This window comes from Sceloporus undulatus, chromosome 1 (assembly GCF_019175285.1).
Source record: "Sceloporus undulatus isolate JIND9_A2432 ecotype Alabama chromosome 1, SceUnd_v1.1, whole genome shotgun sequence".
NCBI classification, from domain to species: domain Eukaryota; kingdom Metazoa; phylum Chordata; class Lepidosauria; order Squamata; family Phrynosomatidae; genus Sceloporus; species Sceloporus undulatus.
Window position 1 is genome coordinate 26132531 of NC_056522.1, and position 24319 is coordinate 26156849.

At 38.8% G+C, this 24319-nt stretch overlaps 1 protein-coding gene across 6 annotated transcripts in view; it reads right to left on the bottom strand.

Moving 5' to 3' along the window:
- Positions 1 to 24319, bottom strand: part of TTC7A (tetratricopeptide repeat domain 7A) — a 290642-nt gene that overhangs the window by 56860 nt on the left and 209463 nt on the right. For all 6 annotated transcript variants that reach the window (XM_042476228.1, XM_042476218.1, XM_042476210.1 and 3 more), the window contains one exon: positions 5432 to 5634. In XM_042476228.1, the coding sequence (XP_042332162.1) occupies positions 5432 to 5634 (203 nt within the window). The remainder of the gene's footprint in view (positions 1 to 5431; positions 5635 to 24319) is intronic.

The following is a 24319-nucleotide window of genomic DNA, read 5'->3' on the forward strand; positions in this document are numbered from 1 at the left end:
AGCAGCAGGGCTTAACAATGGCCCTGTCTGTTAGCACCTCTTTTCCTTGGGCCATGAAGTGACCATGTTGTCACACTCACTGTCAAGTAGCTTCTGAGTAGGTAAGAAGGAGCTGTGTGGGAGAAATTATTCTGCTGCTTGCAGAATTTGAGAAACGGCCCTAAGGACCAGCACTATGACAACAGGAGCAGCAATCAAAGCACTGATCTTGATCCCTTGCCCCTCAATGCATGCTGTAATGCATACATAATGAGAGAAAATAGCAGCAGCAGAAACAAATTCCATTTTTGGAATTTGGGAACAGGAAGAGAAAGCCAACGGACATAATGAATGCTGATGGGTTGTCACTGTGGGCTAGAGAAGTACCGTAGCTAAAGGTGCTGAAGGTGTGCTTTGCTGTCAGCAGGGCAATGAAGTCTTCATTTCTCAAATCAGAGCAGTGGCACATTCCATGTGTTGTTCCTGTTGTTGTTGCTCCTCCTGTTGTCATTTTTATTATTCTTGCCTCCCAGCCTTGGACTCAAGGCAGCTTGCAAAAAAGCCAATGGGCTGCATCAAAAGGCGCATACCGTATATACTCAACTATTAAGTTGACCTCATGTATAAGTTGAGGGCAGGTTTGGGGGCCAAAATTATGGATTTTATATGACCCATGGAGAAGTCAAGGCTAAAACTTAGGGGCATGTAACAAAAGATGGAAAGGATGGGGGGAAAGCCAAAAAACATACAAAATTCCAACAGGCATAACTGTTTGCGTTCACTCTAAAGGCTGGATGAATGAGAGAGTAGATGAGGGTCAGTGCTTCCAGGACAGATGCCTTTCTCTTGCCTTTCACCAAGGGATGGTTCTTTTTTTGTAAGAGTTAAAGTATAGTACAGTACTTACACTGACCCATGGATAAGTCAACTCAGGGGTTTTTTTTTGTCAATTTTTTTGATTAAAATGTCTAGAGTTATACATGAATATATACAGTAGTGTCCAAATCAAGGGAAGTGCTACTCTAGTCTGTGTTGGCCAGACTCATCTAGAATACTGCATCCAGCTCTGGGCACCACAATTCAAAAGTATGTGAAAAGCTGAAACATGTCCAGAGGAGGGTGACCAAGATGATCAGAGATCTGGAAATCACATCTTATGAGGAATGACTTAGGGAGCTGGGTATGTTTAGCTTGGAAAAGAGAAGACTGAGAGGTAACATGATGTCTGAAGGGATGTCATGTAAAAGATAGAACAAGCTTGTCTACTACTGCTCCAGAGACTAGAACATGAACCAACAGATTCAAATTGCAATACCTATTTCATCTAATAATTAGGAATATTTTTTTTTACTTCAAGAGCAATTTAACAACAGAATATATCACTTTGGAGGGTGCTGGACTCTCCATCTTTGGAGGACTTAAACAGAGGTTGTATGATAATCTTTCAGAACTGCCTTAGTTTTGTATGGCCTCGGAGGGTGGTGGACTCTCCATCCCCTTTCTCCCAAATCAGTCAGTCATCAAAAGCCTACTGGAACAAGAAGATCTTCACCTACCTACGAAAGGATAGCAGAGAGGATGCCAATCCAACCAAACTAGCAAAGAAATTCCAGAGCCCAGGAGCAGCTAGTAAGAAGGACCTGTCTCATGTTCCCACCAGATTTATCTGTGAGCTTGCTTAGCTTAGAATCAAAAAATGTGATCTACGTACTATATTTTTAATATACCATTCAGTTTAACCCTTAACCAGATCAACCAGCCTGTCTGTCCCCATTCCCAAAATCAGGATATGTCTTCAGCCTTCTCCCAGTCATTGATTCTACCTTTCTACTCAGGAGGAATAATGATTGTGTCAAGATAATATGTTGTTGGTGCCTTTGGAGCTACTTCACATTATAATGAGAGCCACCATGGTGTAGTGCTTTGAGTGTTTAACTAGGACTCTGAGCAAGTGACACACTCACAGTGCAATGTTGCAGCTAAAAAGGCCAATGCAATTTTAGGCTGCATCAATGAAAGTATAGTGTCTAGATCAAGGGAAGTAATATTGCCACTCCATTCTGCTTTGGTCAGGCCCCACCTGGAATATTGTGTCCAGTTCTGGGCACCACAATTAAAAAAGGACACTGAGAAACTGGAGCGTGTCCAAAGGAGGGGGACTAAAATGGTGAAGGGTCTGGAAACCATGCCCTGGAAACCGCCTTAGAGAGCTGGGTATGTTTAGCCTGGAGAAGAGTAGGTTAAGAGGTGATATGATAGCCCTTTTTAAATATTTGAAGGGATGTCATATTGAGGAGAGAGCAAGCTTGTTTTCTGCTACTGCAGAGAACAGGACCCAGAACAATGGATGCAAGCTCAAGGAAAAGAGATTTCACCTCAACCTTAGGAGGAACTTCCTGACAGTAAGGGCTGTTCTACAGTGGAACACACTCCCTCAGAGTGTAGTGGAGTCTCCTTCCTTACAGGTCATTAAACAGAGGCTGGGTGGCCATCTGTCAATGATGCTTTGAGTGAGAGTTCCTGCATGACAGAATGGGGTTGGACTGGATGGCCCTTGTGGTCTCTTCCAAGCTCTTGTGGGTTTGTTAATATGGGCATTTGAAACTGTGGAGGAACATTTTCATAAAGTACAATACTTCAATATAGTACTGCCTTTTTCACAGAAACCCATCTGCTATCCCTAATACTATCATTAAACAAATTTAGACAGAATTCCAAATGTTGTACCTTCTTTGCTTTTGCACAAAAGAATCACTCAGTCAACAGGTTTGTTTGTCATTAAATTTATGACTTATGCATAAGATCAGCCATGCCGCTTTCAGAGTGGATTTTTTGTTGACAAGTGAGTCCTGCACTAATTAGGGTCGATAATACCGCAACCAAGAGCCCCATTTATATGGCACATATGCTTCGAAGACCAATTGAATCAGTCAGGTGATGCCTAATGTTCCAAACCTGACAGCAGAGATCCAGTGGGTAGGCAAAGATCATTACGTGTAACTCTCAACACTTCAAAAGCATGGGAAAACTTGTTTAGCAAAAAAAGCTCTCTAGAAACAGAAGATATGCAGAATGCAACAAAAGTATAAAAGTCACCCCGCCGTCAAAGGGCATGAATTCCTCGCCCACTAGGTCTGCAAGATGCCACTGATATGAGGTGTTGCAAAATGGAAGAGAAACAATACAATTTACTAATACAAAATCTCATGAGCATCCAAGGAATCTGATTTGCAGTACATTCTAGATAGACAAAGGTAAGGTCATCTTTGCACAAAACACTGTTATTGGAGGTTTATATTTAAATGGGGCAATTTAATGGGGAATGTCTATCAACAGCTATTATTTAATTTATTTATATGCCGCCTTTCTCCCAGGCTGGGATCCAAGGCAGCTTCCATTACAACAAATTAAAAATCTTTACAGAAAGTTTTAAAACTAGTTTAAAAACACATTAAAATACTATAAAACTAAATAAAAATAATAGAAAAGTTAAAACAGACAAACCACACATTAAAAACCTACCTCTGTAAGCATTAAAAGCTTGCTGGTGAAAGGAAAGCTAGGAGATGGCCAACCTAATCTCCCGTGAAACGGAGTTCAAGAGGCTGGGAGCAGCCATCGAGAAGGCTCTCTCTTGTGTCTTCACCAACAAGACTGTGATGGTGGTGGGCCTTACTCTGATGACCTTAAAGCTCTAGAAGATCCATACGGAGAACTATGGTCTTTCAAATAGTCTGTACCTAAACCACATAGGGCTTTATAGGTCATGCCCAGCACTTTGAATTGCATCTGGAAATGAACTGATAGCCAGTGAAGCTGTTTCAACAAGGAAATTATATGCTTCTTCTAACTGGCCCCGATCAGCATTCTAACTGCTGTTTTGAATCCACTGAAACCCGATTATTGGCATTGATAGTTTAATAGAATTTCCTTGTTCAGATGTATTATATCTTTTAATACCAGTTGCTAAGAGAGAAACGTGGAAGAAAAGTGCCCTTTGTCTACCAACCTTGACTCTAGACTACTGACTACATTTGACAGTCTACTGTTGAAACAGAATCCCAGACTAAGCAAAATGTTGATTTGATCCAGAAGTGTTCTTATGTTCCTAATACACGAATGATATCAGTAATAATACAGGTTAAATCTCCCTTATCTGAAATGCTTGGGACCAGTGATGTTTTATATATTTTGGACCAGGTATTTTGGAATACCTGTATTTGCATATATGTACATAATGAGATATCCTGGAGATGGGATCGAAACACAAAATTTGTTTATGTTTCATATGCACTTTATACACATAGCCTGAATGTAATTTTGTACACTATTTTAAATAATTTTGTGCATGAAACAAAGTTTGTGTACACTGAACCATCAGAATGCAAAGGTGTCACTATCTCATCCACCCCTAAAAAAAGTTTTGGTTTTTGGAATATTTCGGATTTTGGAATTCTGGATAAGGGCAGCTCAACGTTTATTAAATAACATCACCAGAAGTAGCATTTTCCATTATTGTGATAAACCTTATAATGCACCTCTATGATGTATTACTACCTTTATATTACTATTGTATGGAAATAATTGAAGCTGAGAAAACAGAGTAGACTCCCGTAATCTTGTGTCTTCTAGATGAACTACAATTACCACAATCCTCAATACGATGGCCACTGTCTTTGGAAAAGACAGAAGGTGGGAGAAAAAAGATTAGGGAAATTTGAAATAAGATGCTGTATTTCTGTCTGTGACAGAAATTATCTTGAATCCAGGACTTTCTAATTCAAAATGATTATGCCAAACCAGATGTGTGAGCTTACTTGTTGTGGATATTCCCCGTACCAGCCACAAATACGCAAACATGTGAGAACCCTGCCTGTGGGCTATTAGTTGCATTTGACAGGCTAATAGTGCAAACAGAATCGATCAAGACCCTGCAAAGTTCCCAGAACTCAGTATTTAGGGGCAGTTTGTCCCAGGAACTAACAAAACAGAGGGTGCATCTGTAGAAATAATGAAGTTTGACACCCCTATACTGTCATGGCTCCATTCTACAGAATCCTGGGATTTGTAGTTTTGAAAGGCACCAGCATTTTTGGCAGAGAATTAATACTCCTTGTAATACTACAAATCCCAGGATTCTGAAGAATGGAGCCACAGCACTTAAAATGGTGTCAAATGGCATTATTTCTGTAGTGTAGATGCACCCAAAGTGCCAGCCCAGGCATGTAAATCATGTTCCCAGAAAATTAATACCCCCCCAAAAGACCTACAGTACTGCAGCACAGGTAATGGAAAGAAATATTCAAATGCAGTTTCATGCACCTTGCATTCCACAGTAAAAAAAAAAAAAAAGTCTTGGGAATATGTCTGCCAAATTCTTGTAAGGACCAACAAAACATCTTGCATGACATAAGGATGTCAACCTAGATGGGAGCCCTCTGTATCCACTCACCAAGGAGTTCATGATTTCCACTCCGCTTGGATTCACTGTTAGCGCTTCATCATACAACTGCTTTGCTTCCTCCAAGCTGCCATTCATCTCTGCAAGCCGCCCCCGCATGTACAGCACAGTATGAGATGTAGGAAAGAGACTGGCTGCCTCCTGGATACAGAAGCCCGCTTCTTTGAGATGCTGTTGTTCCATGAAGAGTTCAGCTACAAAAAACAAAACAAATGTAATTTATTTAAATGTGTACTCTCCCAAGACTTCATTTTGGAGAGTGTACCTCTAAAATGTCAAGAATGTTGGTGGCTCAAGAATGGAGACATGCCCCAGAAAAAATAAATCAGTTTATGATGTAAGAATTTGAAAATACACTAAGATATGTATATTTTAAGAACTTTTAAACAGTAGCTTTCTTGCTGGTCAGTTCATGGTTCCCTCTATTTGGTTCATTTCAAGAAAGAAAGAAGAAAACTGGATTGTGAATCATCATCATCATCATTTTATATCCTGTGTTTTCTCCAGTAGTGGGACTCATAAACCTGAGTTATATGATTTGTTTAGCAGAGAGAGGTTAGCACCTTTCGCATACCCTCCAAATATTTCAATTTTACAGGGATAGTTTTCATTAATTCTCTGTCATCCCACTTTTCCAGCAGTTTTTAATGACCCAATTTCTCTCTGCTTCTCCCACGTTCCCTATTTGTATTCAGCCTCCTTCAGTTCAAAACACTAGGGCTGATGTCACCTGGTGCAGTAACTCATGGAGTCACCCCTCCTTTGATCTCTTTCCATTTGGCACCAGATAGAATCCTCAACAATGCTATTTTGTACTAATGTTACTTGTAAATCGTACTTCCCATATACCACTGAATGTAATGCTAATAGTTATGACATAAAAAACTAGCAAAATTAAAGCTACACCTTCAAATTATCATATGTACAACCTAAATGTATTTATATATACACAGTGAAGATTCGGTTAAAATGTGATGTTGTTAAAGAAAATTTTAAAAGAATACAGTGATGCCACTGGTTTAAACTGAGTTCAGAGTGCAAAAGTAGTTTGAATTCAACTGGGGGAGAGGACAGGAAGAGGAAGAACTTTTCCTTTACAAACCCAAGCAAAAGGAAATTGCTGCAGCCGGTCAACTGGGGATGTCAACTCACTAAAAGGTGGTGGAGGATTTATCTCATTGTCTGAATAATACCTTGCATTGCTGCATTCAATTTTTTGAAAAGTAGTGAAAACGTATTCTAATTGCTTTTTAGAAACAGGAAAATAAATAGTTATTTTCTAAATATAATGGTAACTAACTACAGGGGATACTTTGGAACTTTAACAGCAACTAACCACTTTTAAAAGTAACTTTCAAATCTCTGCCTTATGCAAACTGAGATAACTGGCAGTATCTTTCCAAAGTTTCAGACAATGATCTTGCCCAGATGAAGATTTCTCTTTTTTTAAAACTTTTATTGGAATTAAAAACATTTACATATACATCAAAATAGCATTTTCGATATTTCCTCTTTATAAATACAATATTAAACCATTTTTTTAAAAAAGAAAGAAAATATATCTGTTCTAAATCATTTAAACTTTCTTCTAGATTGGTCTGCTTCCTTCTCCGCTGGTCTTCTCCTATACTTTCTCTACTCTTGTTTACTGAACTCTTATATCACTCTGAATCTTTTTACCTATAATCTTAATTTCTCTATCTGACTATTTCCCCAATTTTAAGTTTATTAGAGATTCTCCCGCATTTCCTACTTACCTACCCAGAAACTAAATATAATTATTATATATAACTATTTAAACATTAACTGTTCAAATACTAAAAAAAAAGGTGGACATTAAATTGTAAGTAAATATACATATATATACAGATTATTCTTTCCTCATCTGGCACACATCTCTATTCATTTCATTTTGCATGTATTTAAACCAACTTTCCCAATTCTCCTCAAACGATTCTAGCAAATACGTCAGTTTATCCATTTCAAACAGTTCCATCATTTTCAGCTTCCATTCTTCTACTGCAGGACAGTCTTCTTTTTTCCAATGTTTAGCGTATATAATTTGCGCTGCAATAATTACAAATAATAAAACCTTTTCATCTTTTCTTTCAATTTGGTCACTATTTATCATATTCAGGAGATACATTTTAGGCTTTGGGTCTTCTTTGAGGTTAAGCATTTTCTTTACTTCGGTATGAATATTGTTCCAAAACTTTTTAGCCTCTACACAATCCCACCACATATGCATATAGTTACCTACTTTTTTCTGACATTTCCAACATAGATTTTGGTTCCTTTTAAACATCTTTGCCAATTTAAATGGGGTAAGATACCATCTAAACATAGACTTGTAAATATTTTCCCTCATGTCTGCACTTATCAACTGCTTAATATTTCTCTTCCAAAGCCTTTCCCATTCCTCTAATTGGATTGCTTCATTTAAATCTTTAGCTCATTTTATCATATACTCCTTAACTGTTTCTTCTTCTAATTCATATTTAACTATTAATTGATATAAATTTGAGATTCGTTTTTTTGGATAATTTAATATTTTTTCCACTTCGGGTACCTTCACCGATTCCAACCTCTTTCTTATCTTTCACAAACCTTGTTTTAAATTGTCTATAAGCAAACCAATTTATAGAATATCCATCCCTTATTAACTCCTCCTGTGTTTTCATTACTCTTTCCCCTTTTTCCATTTTAGTAATATCTCTATAAGTTACCCAAATGGACCTCTTCAAATGAAGCCTTTTTTAGAAGAGAAGAACTTAAATCAAAGTTCTTCTAAAAAGGCTTCATTTGAAGAGGTCCATAATGGAATTTTTGAGAACACGAATTTTTTATATTTATTCCATATTTTTAACAATATTTTTCTGATCCAATGGTTATTAAAATTACTGTCTAACTTAACTTTCTCATACCATAAATATCCATGTAAGCCAAATTTTAAATCAATTTTTTCCAGATTAATATTTCTCCTATTATCAAAAGTGATCCAATCAAATATCCAATCTAAAACGCATGCATAGTAATACCATCTCAAATTTGGTAAAGCCAATCCACCTCTATCTATCAAATCATATAATATTTTCATTTTAACTCTGGGTTTTTTATTGTTCCAGATAAATTTTAAAAGTTCTCGTTCCCAAATTTTAAAAGGTGTGTCATTTGTTATGATTGGTAGGCTTTGGAAGAGAAAGATCATTTTTGGTAATAATGACATTTTTAGTAAAGCTATTTTTCTGGTCCATGAAATACCCAAGTTTTGCCATCTTTGAAGATCCATTTTTATATCTTTCCATATTTTTTCATAATTGTTTCCAAACAGTTCTGTATTTTTTGTTGTAATATTAATCCCCAAATATCTTACCATTTTTTAAATTTGGAATCCAGTTCTTTCTTTTAAATTATTTATCTCCTCCGTCGTCATATTCATTGGTAATACTGCTGTTTTTTCTTTATTAATTTTGTAACCGGCTACTTTACCAAATTTTCCTAATGTTTTCATTAATATATCAATACATTCATTTGGATTTGCTACAGTTAAGACAAGGTCGTCCGCGTATGCCCTCAACTTATATTCTTCGCCATTCAGTTTATATCCTTTTATCAGATGATTTCCTCTAATGTCATTTAATAGAATTTCCATCATCAATATAAATAAAAGTGGGGACAGTGGGCAGCCTTGTCTTACCTCTCTATTAATTTCACATGGTACCATTCTTTCTCCATTTGTCCAAATTCTAGCTTCCTGTTTTGTATATATCGCTTCAATCCAAACCTGAAATTTATCACCAAATTTTAATTTCTTCACTAATTCAAACATAAACTGCCAATACACATTATCAAATGCCTTTTCCGCATCGATAAAGATCATAGCAAGTTTTTTGTCTATTTTGTTTTGGTGAATTTCAATTAGATTTATCAAATTTCTTATGTTATTTTTAATCATTCTGTTTGGTAGGAAGCCGGCTTGATCCAAATTTATGCAATTATTCAACACTTTCTTTAATCTTACAGCCAATAATGAAACAAATAACTTATAATTCATATTTAGCAGGGCAATTGGTCTATAACTTTTGGTTAATGTCGGATCCTTTCCCTCTTTAAGTATTAAAGCAATATTCGATTGTGACCAAGTCTGCGGGACATTACCTTTCTTTATATCATTCATAATTTGTAATAGCGGGATTTTAATATATTCTTGACATTTTTTATAATATTCATTCAAAAAACCATCCGGGCCTGGGGCTTTCCCTGTTTTACTCCTACTTATTGCCTCAGATAGTTCTTGTATTGTAATCGGTTGGTTCAATCTTTCTCTTTGTTTGTCTGTGAGTTCTTTTAATTTTTGTCGATCCAAAAATTTTAAATTTTTATTTTTATTTATATTTGGTTCTTTAAACAAATCTGTGAAATATTGTACAAATATTTTCTTAATATAATCTTGATTGGTAAATAATTTCCAGCCCTCTTTTACTGCCGCAATATTTCTTTTGGTTTTCTTTTTTCTAATTTGATATGCCAATAATTTCCCCACTTTATTTGCTGATTCAAAGTATCTTTGTTTAACAAATTTCAATTTTTTTCCATCTCTTCCACTAATAATAACGATATTTGTTTTTGTATATATTTAATCTCTAAAGATAGCTTCTTGTTTCTTGGTTCTTTTTTCAGAAAATCTTCTTTTATTTTTAATTCTTTATTTAACTTATCCAATTTTTCTTTCTTTTTCTTCTTAATTTTGGCTGACTTTTTAATCATCCATCCTCTAATAACAGCTTTATGTGCGTCCCAGACAGTTTGTATTGGGGTCCCTTTATCTAAATTTTCCACAAAATATCTCTCTATTGTAGTGTTTAACTAATTCACATATTCCTCTTTTAGTAATGTTTGCATCTAATCTCCAATTATACTCCCAATTTTTTACCCACCATTAAATTCAATTGAACTGGGTTATGGTCAGACAATATTCTAGGTAAAATCTTTACTTCATAAATTTTAATACTTAGATACCTTGACAACAAAATCATATCAATCCGGGACCAAGTTTTGTGTGGACTGGAAAAAAACGTATAGTCTCTACTCCTCCCATATTTCATCCTCCAAACATCTTCCACTTGCAATAACTCTTTTAGATCAAAAAATTCCTTAGGTAGTTTTCCCTGAAGTTTTTTCTCCTTTTTTTCTGACAATCTGTCCAAAACTGGATCAATTACTCCGTTCTAATCACCCAATAACATTATAGATTCTTGTTCTTGTTGCAGAAGCTTAGATTTTAATTCCTTATACAATTTATTTTTATTTTCAAGCGGACTGTATACCCCTACTATTAACATTTTCTGCCCTTTATTCAATATTTCAATTACAATGTACATTCCCTCTTTATCATGACAAATTTCTTTTGGTTCAAGATTTGGCTTTATATACAATGTTACTCCTTTTTTTCTAAATTTAGAATTAGATGTAAAAAGTAAACCCAATTTAGTGCATCTTAAATGCTTTTTATCTTTTTCCTTTACACTGCTCCCTCGGGTTACGAAATTAATTCGTTCCGCGGCCGCTTTCGTAACCCGAAAAGCCTTTGTAAGCCGAAATGCCATAGGCGCTAATGGGGAAAAGCCGCGATTCCGTGCGAAAAAGCCGAAAAAAGCACCAAAATTTTTTTCGTAACCCGAAAAACATTCGTAACCCGGAACAATTATTTCCTATGGGATTTTTTCGTATCCCGGAAATTTCGTAACCTGGGTATTTCGTATCCCAAGGTACCACTGTATTCTTGTCTCTTGCAAACAGATTACATCCAGATTTAATTTTTGTAGATAATGGAATACCTTCTTTCTTTTTTGGGGAGTATTTAATCCTTGAACATTCCATGTTAAACACTTTAGATACTCTGCCATTTTCAAAAATGTATCTCCTGAATAGACTTACCACCAATTTATTTCAAAAAGAATTTTATTATATCATTTTTAAATCAGATTCAAATGTAAAAACAGAAACAGCAGTGAGAATTCCAGAAATATAGCTCTTCTCTCACTATTTACAGAGAACACTTGATTAATAAGAAGATCAGGATCAGAGTATCTTTAATTCTCTTTTCTTTCTTCTAGTTATTCTCTTCTACGTCTAAGTTCTTCTTGTAACAGGTCTTGGTCGTCAAACTCAAGCCCTATTTCCTGTAGTACTTGTGGTTCTTCTTCTTCTCCTTGATCTTTTTCGCTACGTAAATCTATAATGGAGTTAGTGGTACTTACTCCCCCACTTGTGATTTCTCCACTTCCACTTTCTCTTCTCTCTTCTTCCTTCGCTGAATACTGCTTTTTTATTTGAGTTAAAAAGACTCTTGCTTGTTGTGCAGTGAGAATTCTAATTCTTTTCTTTCGCCACCAGAAGGTCAGTCCTTCCGGGATTTCCCATCTATAGGAAATTCTTTTGACTCTTAAAAATGAGGTTAAAGCGTTGTAATCCTTTCTCTTCTGTCACAATCTGCCTGGGATGTCATTTAAAACTTTCACTTCAGTACCTTCATATTGAAATGGATTCTCATTGTGCCAATTCAAAAACTTGTTTCTCATTGATTTCCGTACAAAAAACCCCGCAACATCATGAGGTAACCCTTTTAGTCTTTCCACCGACGAATTCACTCTATATAATTTATCTATTTCATTTTCAAAAGTTTCAGCATCTCTTTCTAAAAAATTTGCAATTGCTTCAATTAATTTTTCATAAAGATTTTCATCCTTTTGTTCTGGAATTACTCTAATTTTCACTGATTTTTATTTCAATTTCAAAGCCAAAATTGCTCTCTCATCCAATTCCGTATCTTCCTTATTTTTAATTTTCGTTACTTCATTCTCCAATTTTTCATTTTGAAATTCTAAAATTTCTACTTTCTGTTTTGTCTTTTGTAATTCAATATTCAATTTGTCAACTGATTAATTTCCCTCAAATCCTCTCTGATTTCATGTTTAATTTCCTTCTTAAAATTTGACAGCTACTTTGACAGATTATTCGTAAGTTCTTTTTGACATATTATTCATATTCAAATTTAATTTTTCTATTTTTTCCAAAATTAATTCATTCATATCTGTCACTTTATCTTTGTCCACTGACAATCTTCTCTGATTTAAATGTTGAGATATCCTCTTTTGTGTCTATTTCCTTGTGTTCTTTATCTAAAACCATCTGATCAATTGGACTTATTCAAAGAGAGGCAACAATATCTACAATCTTATTCCAAACAATAACACTTCACGATGCTATAAAATACAAAGCACAAATCTACTTATATGAAGGACAGAGAGAAAAAAAGAGCAGAAACCAGGAATATTAATCACCTAGAAAGGGTATGTCTCAAAACCCTGTAAAGTTCTTTATACAAAAGGTTTTAATTCTACTTATAAATCCTGTTATATTTTATACCCCTTTAATCAATATTATTTTCAAGCCCCTCTCATAAAATAGCATTTAATTTATCTCCTAGAGCAGGCTTGTAAGTCAAATAACCCCAGTTCCGTCCCAATACCTCCTATCTCAGTTATGGCATCCAACACCACACACAGTCTGTCTTTTCCTACTTCTATAATCCCTTCAGTAGTCTCTTAAAGGACTTCACTTCCTTCTTCATCTCTCTGGTCTTGAGTCCTTTCTGTTGCCACTCTATCTTTCGCGTTGTCTGCTCTCATAGAATCATAGAATCATAGAGTTGGAAGAGACCACAAGGGCCATTCAGTTCAACCCCCTGCCATGCAGGAAATCCAAATCAAAGCATCCCCAACAGATGGCCATCTAGCCTCTGCTTAAAGACCTCCAAGGAAGGAGACTCCACTACACTGTAGTGGAGTCTGTTCCACTGCCGAACAGCCCTTACTGTCAGGAAGTTCCTCCTAATGTTGAGGTGGAATCTCTTTTCCTGTAGCTTGCATCCATTGTTCCTGGTCCTGTTCTCTGGAGCAGCAGAAAACAAGCTTGCTCCCTCCTCAATGTGACATCCTTTCAAATATTTAAACAGGGCTATCATATCACCTCTTAACCTTCTCTTCTCCAAGCTAAACATCCCCAGCTCCCTGAGTCGTTCCTCATAGGGCAAGGTTTCCAAACCTCTCAGTCCTCCAATTCTTCTTCCTTCTTCCTTCCGTTCTCTGTCAGATCCGGTGACGTCACAAACCACTCTAGCAATCTCTCTGCTTCATTACTCCACTCCTCAGTCCTCCACACTCCCTCAGTCCGTTCTCTATCATCCTCCTCCTCCGCGGACGTCTCCCTTTCTCACAGGTGGGTTTCAAGGCCACTTCAATAATTCATTTAAGACCCACACCTGGTGCGTCTTTCTCTTAAAGCTATATCTCCCAATTTGCGTGTCCGTCTCAACTTTTTCCCCTTAAACAAATTTCCCCAGCAATCTCCGCGGTTTGTCGTCAATAAAACTCAGTCCTATTATTCCGGCTTTAAAGCCCAATATTATATTTTGTTCCTTCACACAAAGAGCCCCATCGTCCACTATTATGATCTTTCCAAGGAGTCAGGAATCAGGAGTAGAAATAGTCACAGTTTCTCCACACAAAATCCAATAATCTCAAAATTCAAGTCCAGCAGAAAAGGGGAAAAAAACCCCAACAAATTCCCAGAGTTCAGGAAGTACAAAATCTCCGTTTCTCAGCTATCAAATCTTAGTATTTCAGCCCACCTTCGCCTTTCAATACAATCCAAATAGCCAGAGAGCTCTTACTGAGAAAAACATAGGTTGTCCTTGGGGAAATATAATTCTCTCTTCATCTCACAGATTATAAATCAGTTCGTAGCAGTTATTTACTGGAGATCAAGTAGAACAGCGTCGTTTTCTGTTTCTTCTTTGTATTCAGTAAAATAAAGCTGGCTGGAACCTCTGTATGAGGAGCCTAGGGCTTCCCATTAAAGATCGGTTTGTGGGCGTGGATTGCTCTCACAGGCTCCGCGTCCCTGCTTTTCCCCCTGCGTCCTGCATCTGCAAGGATACTTCTGTTTCCAGCACTAGGGAATGCGACCAAGCCCTCCGTCGAGCCCCCTCTGTTTCCCCCTTCTCTGGGAGAGAATTTTGAGAACTCAAAACCGAGCTTTGAGTCCTCAAACCCACCGACGAACAGAACGTCTCCGGACCTATCTGGAGCCCATTCAGCGAGGAGGCATGTCCAGCCGGAAGTGCGCTGATTTCTGGGCAGAACAATATTATATGGATGGGAGAGGGAGAATCAGTGGTGGAGAAGCCACCACCTTCCTGGGCTTGGAAAGAAAGAAGCAGGAAATGAAAAGCAACAGAGGAAAGGAGAGTATCTTAACATTTCCAGTATGCATGCAAAATGACATGCAAAATGAGATGTTACAGTAATATCTAAAAAAAATGACACACCACCTCTTTTTGGGAATGGTAGGATTGAGCCTAAGAGTTCATGCTTGCATAGCAAATGCGCTCATGCTTAATTATATACCTTATCTTTACCATCGAAGTGAAAAAGTGACATAACACACATATAGACAAAATCATTTCACCTGGTTGTATGGGGTGGAGGTGGGGAGATGGCATGCAGAATCAGTTCATTAGCTCTGTTGAAAGACTATTCATACACAACCTCCCTCCCTTCCCAAGAACTGCAGGTCCTTCTCCAGCAGGAAACCAATTCTCTTTAGGTATGTCTACATGGGCCAAATGAACTGGTTTCCCCCTGCCCTCATGGTGCCCTGTATTCACAATGCAGGGCTATAGCCCTGATTTGACTGAGGACTATCTTCACAACACAAGGTCAGTCCTGCATCAAATTTAGGCCATCCCTCCCTTAAACCAGTTTATAAGACTTATCTTTAGCTCTGGATCTTCCAGGAAAATTGGGAGCACTCCAGAGCAACAACTTTGTAGACAGCTGACCGATGTTGCACCAAAATATGGAGGGAATTGGGGGGGGGGGGGGATTCAGAGCAGTTCTGGAGCAGTTTAAAGTATTCTGGCTGGGATTTTCCACTTTCACTACCACTATATCTGAACTACAGTTGGCCCTTTTCATACACAGATTTTTTATACACGGATTCAAGCATACACAGTTTGAAAATGTTCAAAAAAAGTATAAATTTCTAATATCAAAGCTTGACTTTCCATTTTTTATAAGGGACACCATTTTGCTATGTCATTATATTTAATGGGACTTGAGCATACATGGATTTTGTTATACGTGGGGGATCTTGGAACCAAACCCCACCGTATAACAAGGGTCCACTGTGTTACCATCCTTACTGATCCTTCTAAGAGCTTCACACTTTAAAATCTAGAGCCTGCGTTTGCTTCTTTTCTTCCTCCTTCCATTTTCTACAAATGTCATGTGTTTTAAATGGTAAATCTGGGGGCAAAGGCCATCTCATTTGTTCCTGATTTCATGTGAAGCACTTTGGGAGCCTTTCCAGCTGAAGAGTGGTACAAAAATGCTTCAAATAAACAAATCCTTCCTTGCGTTTTAATGATGTTTTGTACAACTAAACAGTTTGAAAAGCTGAGTACCAGAGGTTAGGAATTTTATGTTATTTTATAACAAAAGTCATTTGTAGCATCTATTAGTTATAGGTAAGCTCACATCCATGATCTCCCTCCCTCTCTCTCTCTCACACACACACACACAGTAGGTAGATGGAAAAACATTTTTAAAAAGTGACTTGAATTTGCTCAATTTGGACTATGTACACAGTGAGAGCAGTTTAAACCTTCTTCCCACCCCCATCATTTTTTCTTTTAAAATCACACATAGGGGAGTTCAAAATGGGAAAAATAAAACCCTCAATTCACATCAGTGGAGTTCCTCTCTTTTTTAAAGTTCCCATATGGGGGAGTAGATAAAAACTAGATAGAGGTGAAGATTTAAACCTTCCTCATCTTCATGTATTGGTCCAGATCCCAAAGTAAATGTTTGCTTACTTTGATTTTTTTAAGAATGACCTCTACTGGCATACTATGTGTTTAACATAGCATGGCGCTTGATCCTGAAATATCTGTTTGCAAAACAGAAGCTGGCTGGTTTGTGCTCCCCCTTCCCGACTGATGCTGTACTGTTTGTTTGTTTTTTTTAAAAAAAATACAGTACCTCTGTGGCAGAGTACATATGTTATACATCAAATGTATCAAGAGTCAATCCTTGGCATTAAAAGGACTACCAAGTAGCATTAGCTACATGAAAGAGTTTCACTGGACACCTTGACAGACAGCCTTCTCCAGTCAGACCTGACAATACTGGAGCTTGAATGTACTAATAGTCTGACTTGTTAGAGTCAGTAATCTTTGCATGTCTATGCTCACTAATTACTACTTTACTAATTGCTTTATAGGAATTTGGGCACAGCATGTATTTACTTTTACCACACTTATTCTCTTCCTGCACTGCTCTAACATGCAACCATTCTCTCTCTCTCTTTCTTCCATAAGACTTAGTGCACAAGTAATTAATAAATAAAGCTATTTCATATGCTTTTACAAAGAAGATTAAGCTTGCTTCTTTGCTTGATCCTTTGTGTACGTGGGCAGGCATGGGACTGGTTGTTGTTCAGCTCCCTTCTTGCCAATTTGATTATTCTGCTAGAGAGAGCCATTGAGACTTTACTAATTGCTTTATAGGAGTTTGGGCACAGCATGTTATTTACCTCTTACATTTCCTCCTGGGGTGAATATGCACCAAGGAGTCTATCACAGCTCCAACATGGATTATTGTTGCTCCAGTTTGGCTCTTTTTCAGACACATGCATTCTGTTTCATCCAGTTTGGAACTAGAAAGACAAACTACACAGATCTCCCATTATGGAGCCAAGCTAGCATAGCCACTGCCATCGTCTGTTATTCTCACTGTTGTGTGCCTTCAAGTCATTTCAGACTTATGGCAATCCTAAATCACGGGGTTTTCTTGGAAAGACTGTTCAGAGAAAGTTTTCCATTGCCTTCCCCTGAAGTTGTGACTTGCCCAAGTCATCCAGTGGGTTTCATGGTCAAATGGGCAATCAAACACTGCTCTCCAGATTCACAGTTCACTCAAACCACACTGAGCTTGTATGTTGGCTGGATCAAATTATTTTTGACCACAAGGCAATGGAACATTTAGCAACTGTGATTCCTTTGGCTGGTTCTTGCTGTACATGTACACACCTGCATATCCACAGGGGCTATCAAAAAGGTAGTATGGATCAATTCAGAGCCTTTGTTTGTTTGTTTTCCTGTTATGCATGTGCACGTTTGCAGATGCTCAGCCTGGATTTTTTTGTACAATTGGTTGAACAGGGTAGGAGTAACAGTCCACAATATCTGCCCTCTCTCTACAGGCATGTAACTGTGCTACACTTCTGAATTCTTCCAAACCTGCTACCTGTCCTCTTGATCCAATTCCTACTCATCTTCTAATCTCTATAGCTCCTTCTTTTCTCCCCTCACTTCTCCATATCTTCAATCTCTCTCTCTCTACAGGCTCCTTCCCGTCGGACTTCAAACATGCTCTCATTTCCCCAATTCTGAAAAAACCTTCTCTTGACCCCTCCTCTTTGTCTAGCTATCGTCCGATTTCTCTTCTCCCCTTTCTTTCTAAGGTTTTGGAACGGGTTGTTTATTCGCGCTGTCTTAAGTTTCTTGAAACCAACTCCATTCTCGATCCCTTTCAGTCTGGTTTCCGCCCAAGGCATTCTACAGAGACAGCTCTCACTAAGATCTCGAATGACCTTTTACAGGCCAAGGCTAATGGCCTTTACTCTGTTCTCATTCTTCTCGATTTGTCTGCAGCCTTTGACACTGTTGATCACTGTCTCCTAATTGACATACTCTCTGACCTTGGGTTCTCAGACTCTGTTCTCGACTGGTTTAGATCTTACTTGTCTGGCAGATCTTTTGCAGTAGTTGCAGGGGGTCTGACTTCTTCTCCTGTTCCCTTATCTGTTGGAGTTCCCCAGGGCTCTGTTCTGGGTCCCCTTCTGTTTTCTCTCTACACACTGTCCTTAGGAAAACTTATCAGCTCTTTTGGTTTTTCCTACCATCTGTATGCCGATGACACCCAGCTGTATCTTTCTGCCACTGACCTTTCTCCAAGGCTTGAACAGCAAGTCTCATCTTGCCTTACAGCTGTCTCACAGTGGATGCGCCATCGGCGTTTGAAGCTCAACATGTCCAAGACGAAGCTTCTTGTCTTTCCTCCTAAGCCCAACCTTCAACACTCCTTCTCTGTCTCTGTGGACAACATTTCCATTCAACCAGTCCAGCAAGCCCGCAGTCTTGGTTTTATCTTTGATTCTTCTCTGTCGTGTATCCCTCAGATCCAGACCACAGCCAAGGCTTGTAGATTCTTTTTGTACAATATTGCCAAAATCCGACCATATCTCTCCGCCTCTACTGCCAAGATCCTGGTCCATGCCCTAGTGATCTCACGACTTGATTACTGTAATGTCCTCCTGGCTGGGCTTCCTTTTTCTCACCTCCGTCCTTTAATCTCTGTCCAGCATTCAGCTGCACGCATTATCACTTCCACCCACCGCTCTGACCACATCTCTCCTGTGTTGGCATCCCTTCACTGGCTCCCTCTCCCTTTCCGCATTCAGTATAAGTTCCTGCTGTCGACATTCAAAGCCCTCCATGGACTGGCCCCTCCTTACTTATCAGACCTTCTTTCTCCTCACCTTCCCACCAGGGCCCTCCGTTCTGGTAGTCAAGGGTTCCTGTCTCAGCCCAGGATTTCCTCCGCCCCATCCTGGATTCGCCCCTTTTCACTTGCTGCCCCTCACTCCTGGAACCTTCTTCCTCCACAAGCAAGAGCCATCACTTCATTAACCAGCTTCAAAACGGAGTTGAAAACCATCCTATTCAGAGAAGCCTTCCCAGGCATCGCATAATTGTCGCTTACTATCTGATGTTCTGTTGTTGGCTGTTTATCGATCCATTTCCTGTATTGCTATGTACTGTATATGTATTATCCTACTTGTGAGTATGTATTTTCCCTGGATAATGATTAACCTTCCATTTTGAAGCCAAGCCCTCCCTTCAGTCCATCTGCCTTGGTCCAGGCCTCGGAGGCTGAGAGGAACTGCTGGACCTCTTACCCTTTCCCGTCACCACTCCCTTCTCCTTCTGTGTTATGTCTTTTTAGATTGTAAGCCTGAGGGCAGGGAACCGTCTAACTAAAAGGATTGCATGTACAGTGCTGTGTAAATTTACAGCGCTTCATAAATAAAGGTTAATAATAAATAATAAAATCGGAATTTCCAGACAGGAGTAGGCACACCATTCCCTACCCCAAAGGGATGTGGGAGTTTCAATGCATGGCTGCCCCAGCAGGACTAGCTTGAACACTGCACCTGAATCACCAACTCAACATGTTGTCAATGTATGTACATGGCTCTCACCACCCCAGAGATGGTAAGAACTGCAGTTCACAATGGCCACCCTGATAGGCATGGCTCAAGGACATGGCTCCAAGCTCCCCAAATATGTTAAGTAGTTGTTGCACAATGGCATCTGGGATTGGGGAGGGACTAGGGGGACTGCCATGGCCTCAAGAGCACCATTTGGGTTCTGACGTGGCTGCTAGGCAAGCGAGAAAATGCCTGTTCTCATTCACACAGCAGCTGTGTCAGTCCCACCTGGTGTACCACCCCACAGGATGTAGACCCTCTCTGGGGTGTCACTTGCTGCAGTCTGCAGCCCCCTCACCCACTTAGTGATACCACTGCTGTTGGATCCCCCTCCCTTGTCTTTTCCTTGCTCCATGAGATATCCCTCTCTCTTTCTCCCATCTCAAAAGTACATCCTCCATCAGTGCCAAGATTGGGTGCCAATGTTGAAGTGAAGGTAAAACACTAGATGTGTGGGTACACAGGCCCTGGCTTATGAATAAATGTAACACCATATATTCAAAGTTATGTAAATGTCCAAAGAACAAAGTAAAAAAAAATGATGCTGACCCTTTCTATTTGGTGTTGAACATGCCTTTCAACCCACCCACCCACCCACCCATGCGAATTTACCTCTCAAATCTGGCAACAGAACACACATTAAAAAAAAAAATCAAAAGATATACTGCTTCTTCCCCAAAAATAGATTGAAATTCAGGATAGTTTTTTAAAAAAGTATCATTTTAAAGCCCTCAGGCATGTTGCTAGGGACAGTCCCAATTATTCCTCTGCCATCCCACTTTCCAGCTGTTTTTAAAATGTTCTAGTTTCTCTTCTCCAATTTCTCACCTTCATCCTTACTTACAGTACTTCAGTTTGGGGCAAACTGAATTCAAAGGGCAAAAGTAGTTTGTACACAATTAACTCAGCAGCGGGAAAGAACAGGAGGAGGAAGAATCTTGTACACCCAAGCACAAGCAAACTGTTGCTTTTCTTCTTCATTAATAACTTTTGCCCTCTTAACCACACTCTGCTGTTATTTGACCACAAAAATCCTGGGTTTTTACCTGTGAAATGCTGGAGGAAATGCTAATTTATTAACAGATTTGGATGAAGCCTGTATCTTTAGACTGAAATGCAATATTTTACATGTGTAGATTCAGCTCAGGGCTACAGCAGCTTTCTAGGTGTGACTGTGGGCACTATGTTGCCATAACATAAAGGCTATCTATTAAGTTGATTGCTATGTGAGAGAATTCTAAGGTGAGGTCCTGCTGGCAATGACTTAAAGTGTCAAGAAGGACACTGTGAAGTAACCTTTTTGCTCCCTGTAGCTGAAATAAATTCTTTGGGTTTTGGTGTGATGATTGCAATTCCCTGTCTTGTTTCAGCAGTAAAATGCCTGAGCCAATCAGCCTCCAAAGTGTTATTAACTACAGTTAATGCCAGGAGTGTTTACATGGCATGCACATCACAGCAATCTCCAACAAGAGAAATTTTATTAAAGTCCTAAATCTTGGCTTGCTCACTCTTTCTCCCCAGGATCTGACACGTTGCTGCTACCTCCAGGCATATGAAAGCACAAGGATGTGTTTCTTACAAAGCACAGCATGGGTGAAATTGTATTCAAAGGCACTGAGTGAATAACGTTGCACTTGTTGGTCTTCAGGAAACAGCAATATCATGATTCACACAACCACCTGTGATGCAGAAAAGTTACCATATGCTTTCAGATGGTTTCAGGGACAAAAATAATAGGTGGGAGCACAAAAGTAAATGGTTGCAAGTTGGACTTCTGCTCATCTTGGCCTAGCAGAAGACAGCAGAGGAAATCCAAATCCATTACTGGCTGGAACGATCCGTGCTATGCTTGGCAGCTACAACAAATATCCAGTGATACCTGATGTCACTCATCACTATCACCATTACCATCTTGATATCAATTCTCCATAAGTTTACTGCCATGCCCATTCTCCAGTCTTTCTTTTTGTAGAATCATCAAACATGTTTTCCATTCTACAGTTTTAAATGCATTTAGTCTTTTAAATGCCATTAGAGCAGCCTTTCTCAAATAGTGGGGCGGGCCCCCCGGGGGGGCGCGAGGCTCCGTAAAGGGGGGCGCGAGGCTCTGTTATGCAGAGGTGTACTTATAACAATTTTATAGTCAAATGATACTATTTACAGTCGCACGGGGGGCGCAAAATGTTTTCTTCTTCCTAGGGGGGGCATGACAGAAAATAATTGAGAAGCACTGCATTAGAAGGAGGAAGAGTGAAGATATGAGAAAGGAACATCAACAATCTAAGATATGCAGATGACACCATACTACTAGCGGAAAACTTCACAGACAAGGAGGTAGGCAAACAAAGAAAGTGCAAAGGCAGGCTTACTGCTTGCTGAACATAAAGACCATGGAGGTTCTATATAGGTTCAACCTAGATAATGAGGAAATCAAAACAGTTAAAGAGTTTGCGTACCCTGCATCAAACACTGATAAGAATGGAGAATACAGTCAATAAATAAGAATACTAGGAATAAGAAGGCAGTCATGAAAGAACTAGACAAGATTCTAAAGTGTAAAGATATACAACAGAACACTAACGTCAAAATTGTCCAAGTCATTATATTCCCTATCACCACGTATGGATGTGAGAGCTGGACAGTGAAGAAGGCCGACAGGAAGAAAATAAACTTGTTTGAGATGTGGTGCTGGAGAAGAGTGCTGTGGATGGCCAAACATACAAACAAATGGATTTTTAAACAGATCAAGCCTGAACACTCCCTGGAAACCAAGATGACAAAACTGAGGCTGTCATACTTTAGCCACATAATGAGAATGCACAACTCACTAGAAAAGACAATAATGCTAGGGAAGATAGAAGGCAGCAGAATGAGAGGAAGACAGCTGCCTATAAATGGATAGACTCAATCAGGGGAGGTCATGGGTCTGAATTTACAGGACCTAAGCAGAACAGTGGAGGACCGGACCTAAGCAGATCAGTTGGAGATATCTTATTGAAAGGGTTGCCATGAGTTGTAGTCAACACAAAGGCAATGAACAACAACAGCAAGTCACTATTCATAGCTGCTTATAAATCTGTAGCTTTATTGAGCAGTTTACTAAATGATTTGTGGGCTGTACACCAAATTCACAGTGCTTCATGGAAACTGTTCTAGTTAGGGCTGCCACAGTAAAAACAGAAGACAGTTCCTGTATTTTTAATAGTTATGTTGAAGAGAGAATTTCAGCAGGTGTTGCAATGGTTGTATGGCAGGCAACATGTACTGAAATTCCTATACAACCATTAAAGATAAAGGAGTCATCTCCAGTTTTCATTCTGGCAACCTTAATTCTAGGTTTTTCTTCTCGTTGCTCCCTTGTCAGGGTGAACTGTCTCAGTATAAATAATACACTTATGGTAGTCTGCTCTTGCATTGTTGCAGTGCAGATACTTCATGAAGCTAGTGCTGCTTAACAGTATTTGTTTATTTTATAAACCACACACACAACAAGGCAGTTTATAATTAGATTAAAACAAGATACAACTAAACACCTGAAAACAAAGTTAAAAACATTAAATGACTTATCATGTAAGAACACCCATAATTTAAAACTGTATAACAAGAAAGATAAAAATGCTGTGCACCATTAACAAAGGATCTAAAGAAATTATTCCCAAACTTTGGTCCGCCAGGTGTTTTGGACTTCAATTCCCAGAGACCCCAATCACCATGGCCAAAAGCCAAGAATCCTGGGAGTTGACGTCCAAAACATCTGGAGAACCAAAGTTTGGGATTCTAAAGGATGAAGCAAGGAAAAACAATGCCAAAGGATTTACAAAATTCCAGCAGCTATAACTGTTTATGGTCACACTAAAGATTGGCAGGATGAGAGAGCTGAGGGGGCAGTGCTTTTAGGACAGATTACAGTCTTGCCTTTCACCAGGGGATGGCTCCTTTTTAAATAAGAGTTAAAGTGTAGTACTTACACTGAGCCATGGAAAAGCTGACTCAGGTTTTTTGGGTCACTTTTTGTACTACAATTTCTAGACTTATACATGGATATATACAGTATATTCCACTTTAACTGTCATAGTTCTAGCCTATGGAATTCTGGGAATTGCCATTTAGGGAGGCCTATTTAGAATCCTCAGCCAAAGAAAGCAACCCCCAGAATTCCACAGGATGTTGCCATGGCAGTTAAAGTGGAATCAACGTTGCTACACTTGTGTGTTGTGAATGGGCCCTAGAGCTGCAGAGGGCTAACCCTTTTGTTTGTTTGTCTGTTTTACCAAATCAGGATTTTGGAAAAACAATTTGGATTAAAAATAAGAAATGCGTGTCCATAGTGCACCTGTGAGGAGGGTTCTTTTGGTGCCACTGTTAAAATCTGGCAATGTGGTACAAAGTTCTCTCATGGTCCAGATTCTGCAGGAATAGACAGGGGACTTTCTAACCGTTTTAGGCTAATGTGTGGACCATAGCTTATTTATCCACTCATTT